The 5,116-nt window shown below is 34.3% G+C and overlaps 1 protein-coding gene across 1 annotated transcript; it reads left to right on the top strand.

Moving 5' to 3' along the window:
* Positions 1 to 370: 370 nt before the first annotated feature.
* LOC133293802 (uncharacterized) lies at positions 371 to 2,133 on the top strand. Its single transcript, XM_061492403.1, has 2 exons — positions 371 to 1,470; positions 1,554 to 2,133. The coding sequence occupies exons 1-2, from the start codon at positions 371 to 373 to the stop codon at positions 2,131 to 2,133; spliced, it is 1,680 nt and encodes a 559-aa protein (XP_061348387.1).
* Positions 2,134 to 5,116: the final 2,983 nt, after the last annotated feature.

Below are 5,116 nucleotides of genomic sequence, written 5' to 3'. Positions count from 1 at the left end.
CAAAGTAGGCACCACAACGGAAGCAGGAGGGAATTTATCTTGGAAATGCAATTTTTGTGAAAAGGATTTTAAAAGTTCGTATACTAGAATAAGGGCTCATTTGCTTAAAATAGCAGGCAAAGGAATTGCAAAATGTTTAAATGTGGAGACAAAAGACTTGCTAGAGATGGAGAAATTAGAATAAGAAACTAGTGAGAGATTGAAGAGTAATGCACCCAAAAATGTGCCTTTACCCCCTTCTAGTTTTTCCGTAGAATCAAACTCGAAAAAAAGAAGAAGTGGAAGTGAGGGTGGAAGTTCATCTAGAAATCCTATTGAGAGGGCATTCAATGTTGGTGCGCGAGAAGAATTGAACCACTTGATTGCTAGGATGTTTTATTCAGCAGGATTGCCATTCACTTTAGCAAAGAACCCATACTTTCAAGCAGCCTTCACTTTTGCTGCGGATAATAATATCAGAGGTTATTTGCCACCAGGATATAACTCCTTTCGTACCACTCTTTTGCAGAAAGAGAAGGAAAATATTGATAGGTTGTGTGCACCTATTCGAGCTGGGTGGAAAGACAAGGGTGTTAGTATTGTGAGTGATGGATGGAGTGATTCACAAAGGAGGCCACTTATTAATTTCATGGCAGTATCTGATGGTGAAGCTATGTTTTTGAAATCAGTTGATTGTTCAGGAGAGACTAAGGATAGGCATTTTATTAGGATGTTGTTAAAAGAAGTAATTCAAGAAGTTGGGAATGAAAAAGTGGTTCAAGTAATCACGGATAATGCTGCAAATTGTAAGGGAGCAGGGCATCTTATTGAGCAAGAATTTCCATCTATTACTTGGACACCATGTGTTGTTCACACACTGAATTTAGCTGTGAAAAATATTTGTGCTGCAAAAAATGTGGAGAATAATCAAATAGCATATGAGGAATGTAGTTGGATTTCTGATATTGTTGGAGATGTTTCTGCAATAAAGCACTTCATAATGAATCATTCTATGAGACTGTCAATGTTTAATGAGTTTGTGGGATTGAAGTTGCTTTCTATAGCTGAAACCCGCTTTGCTTCCATGATTGTGATGCTAAAGAGGTTCAAATTGATAAAATGTGGTCTCCAAAATATGGTAATCAGTGAAAAATGGAGTTTGTATAAAGATGATAATCTAGGACGGGCAAGAATGGTTAAAGATAAGATTCTGGATGATCTTTGGTGGGATTCAATTGATTATATACTTGCTTTCACTGCTCCTATTTATAATATGATCAGGATTTGTGACACTGATAAACCTTGTCCTCATTTGATTTATGATATGTGGGATGACATGATTGTAAAAGTGAAGAAAGCTATATACTTTCATGAATTGAAGAGGATGGATGAGACCTCAACTTTTTATGAGGTGGTGCATGGCATTCTTGTGGATCGTTGGACCAAACATTCAACTCCACTTCATTCTTTGGCACATGCTTTGAATCCCAAGTAAGCTTTTAATTATGAATAAATTGAATACTTCTCTTATTTGATATAATTTGTTTAATTGTTTTTCTTTTTTTTTCTTTCAGATACTATAGTGAACAATGGCTTAATGAAGATACTAGTCGAGTTCCTCCACACCAGGATTTAGAGATTAATCAAGAAAGACAAAAATGCTTAAAGAGATACTTTCCTAACTTGGAGGACCGAAATAAAATAAATTTGGAGTATGTGGATTTTGCTAGTATGAGTGGAGGTTTTAGAGATTATGATGCCATGCAAAATCGATATTCTATGGAGCCCAAAGCTTGGTGGGTGCTTCATGGTGCTTGTTCACCTATGCTTCAAAAGATAGCATTGCGACTTGTTGCACAACCTTCTTCTTCATCCTGTGCTGAACGTAATTGGAGTACTTATTCTTTTGTACATTCTGTAAGAAGGAATAAGATGACTCCAAAACGTGCTGAAGACTTGGTTTATATACATAGCAACCTTAGGCTCTTATCAAGAAAGACTTCACAATATACACAAGGGAATAATAGAATGTGGGACATTGCTGGAGATACATTTGATACATTTGAAGATGTTGGAATTCTTGAAGTTGCTACTCTTTCACTTGATGAGCCAGAGATGGAGTCAAATGTTATTCTAGATGAAAATGTTCCATGAAGATAATCTATAATCTCCATGTTTTATGTTTTTCTATGGATATGCTATTATATTTGCTTTAGATCAATATAACGGTATTATGGAAATGATTTTTTTTTTGGGTTAAATTGATGGATATTATTAGTTTAGTTTTATTTTTTTGTTAAATTATTGAATATTAAGTGAAATATACACTATATAAATTAAAAATATTATTTAATATTAAAACGTGTCGGAACGTGTCGGAATTCATATTTTTTTAAGATTGACGTGTCGGAGTGTCGTGTCGTGTCGTGTCACGTGTCGCGTGTCGAGTTGGTGCTACATAGTTGACAATCATATAATTCTTTCAATACATGAATTCTAGTCTTTCAAAGTACTCATACCCTAAGAGAAGTATGCATAACATTTCCTCATACATATATCTCCATTAATTACAACATTACAATACGTCTTAATTACAATTCATGGGACTTAGCTACAAAACATTATGATCAACTCCTTGGCTCCCATCAACAAAAGAGATACTAAAGGAGATGAGATAAGCTAAGTCCACCCAAATAAAACATGACATACATACAACAATTAGCTTTCAAGTGTAAATCCTATACATAGTATTACTACATGTCATGTATAATCTAAAAGAATGCAACTTCTTTATGCATCTACTAATCCAAATATGGCCACTTGCCACCAGAGGCTCCTGCAGCATCTTTACCTGAAAGGGGGTCCCCACAACACGGGGTGAGATATACGAATATATCCAGTAAACCAGGGGTCCTTGGAGCATCTCTCCACCCCATAGTTCCAAAAATAGTGTAATAGCAATAACAATAATAATGCAATAAATACATATCCATGCAGTGTGTAAACAAACATCTCCAGGAGAAATCCCTCGAGCTCTCAAGCTGTCCTAAAGATACTCAGATGCAAATAGTCCTACTGGCCAGCTAAACTACCAAGTATGATTTACGCATCGTCATGCAACATACCAACATAGGGAAACACCATCCTATGCCACACCAAATGCATACACATACGTATAACAAAGCATTAAACTATTTCATTGCATTTATATACACTATCACAACCACTACCCATTCAGGACTTGGTGGAACAATCAAGGGAATTACACCCAAGGTCCGAAGGCTTACCTCAAAACTTCAGTTCAACCTTTTGTTCACCACCAACATGTTCTACAACCAGTCAACTTTGATTTCAACTATAACTTGCAAAGTACACCCCTACAACAAGGCGTCACAACATCAATCATACATTCCAATGAATATCTATATATCCATCAATACCACAACAACACTACATTATAAATTAGCATGAGCTTACCTATTCCAAAGAGCTAATCAAGCTCCATAGCTTGCTCCAACGGTTGGTCTCTCAATGTTAGTCCAATTGCCTCAATCCTAGACAACACAAGGACACAATCAATATCCTACCAAACCCAACCATTGATCACAACTGCAAGGAAGTCCAACATCAAGTATTCAATCTTGCAATTTTCAAAGTATACGCCAATGACTAACTAAGCTCATTTTCACCGATTAAATGTCATTTCTAGCATTTTTCATAACATCCACTAAGTCTTAATCCTCCTAGAACATAGCCAATCTACTCACATTTTCATAAAACCCTAAACACTATTCATCATCTTCCTCAATCATGCAATCTCCATGAAAATAAGGTTCAAGGAGTAGAATCTTACCACCAATAGTTGCACAATGAAGGAGTGATGGTTCTTCAAGCTTCCAAGGAGCCAAATGCTCCCTAAACTCCTTCAACCTTCAAAGGGGAGGATTTTTTAGAGAGAAAATCTCACAACACAAAGCTCCCCACAACAAACCTAGCTTGGATTCAAGAAGAGAGAAGGATTTGGAGTGGTTTAGGCTTTTGAATCAACAAAAACGGTTAAGGATTGGATGATCTAGGGTTTCCCTCTCCTTTCTCTCTTCTCCCTCTCTTCTTCTTCTTCTTTCTTTCCTTGTTCGACGGTTTTGGGGAGGGGAAATATGTTTTCTCACTTTTAAGTCACTTAACATTAGTTAAGTTGTTTTGAGCGGATATTAGCTCATCTATCTATTTAACTCCATTCACTATCAAACTTTACTCAAAAGTCTGGAATATTTTTCTAGGAATATTTCCACTTTCATTTTTATATTTTGGGTGCTTTTGCCTACACCCATTTATACCCCTTAATTTTTACTGAGTACATTTTTTACCTCGAAAGTGACCCCAATTCACTTAATTAGGTCCTATACTTAATTTTACTCACTAATACATGCTTAATTATTTAATTACATGTAATTTACTAATTAATTAGGTTAGGGCTATTATAATTTACGAAAAGGGAAAAATGTTTCTGCAGTTAATGCAAATAGATTATCTGCATTTATTCCCAAAACGACGTCGTTTTTGTATTAAAATCTTAAAAAATTATAAATATAAAGACTATTATAACCCTGAAAAAAATTAAAATTACAAAAATACTATGATTTCCGTCCAAAACGACGTCGTATTAGCTTACTGCAGATAACTTATCTGCAGTAAGTAACTGCAGAAAAAGCGAACCCTTACGAAAATCAATGATTAGGATCTAAAATAACATAAAATTATATCCTTTAAAATGATAAACGTTTTTCTCATATATATTTATGTCGCTGTAAGTTAAAATTTTATATCAAAATATATTTATAATGTCATAATTATTTTACACCGATATAAGTTACATTTTCAATCTTGACCGTTGATTTTATTTATATCTAACGGTTTTGATTTAATAAATGTCTGAGTCGTTAGATACAAGAAAATCAATAATTAAGATTTAGTATAACACTGGTGTAAGAATAACCTATTTCATATTTATATTTATTTTAATAATTTAAAAAACATATGCACACAATTTATTAAACAATCCTGTGAATTGATGATAATTAATATAGTAAAAATCTGTTAAATATGTTGATTTGTAATAATTTAAAAGGGTTGGAGG

This window comes from Gastrolobium bilobum, unplaced genomic scaffold, assembly GCF_033153095.1.
Source record: "Gastrolobium bilobum isolate Gb01-03AN ecotype WA unplaced genomic scaffold, APGP_CSIRO_Gbil_v1 utg68430, whole genome shotgun sequence".
Taxonomy (NCBI): Eukaryota; Viridiplantae; Streptophyta; class Magnoliopsida; order Fabales; family Fabaceae; genus Gastrolobium; species Gastrolobium bilobum.
The sequence above is the reverse complement of the archived record's forward strand: the minus strand, read 5'-3'. Positions and strand labels throughout refer to the sequence as shown.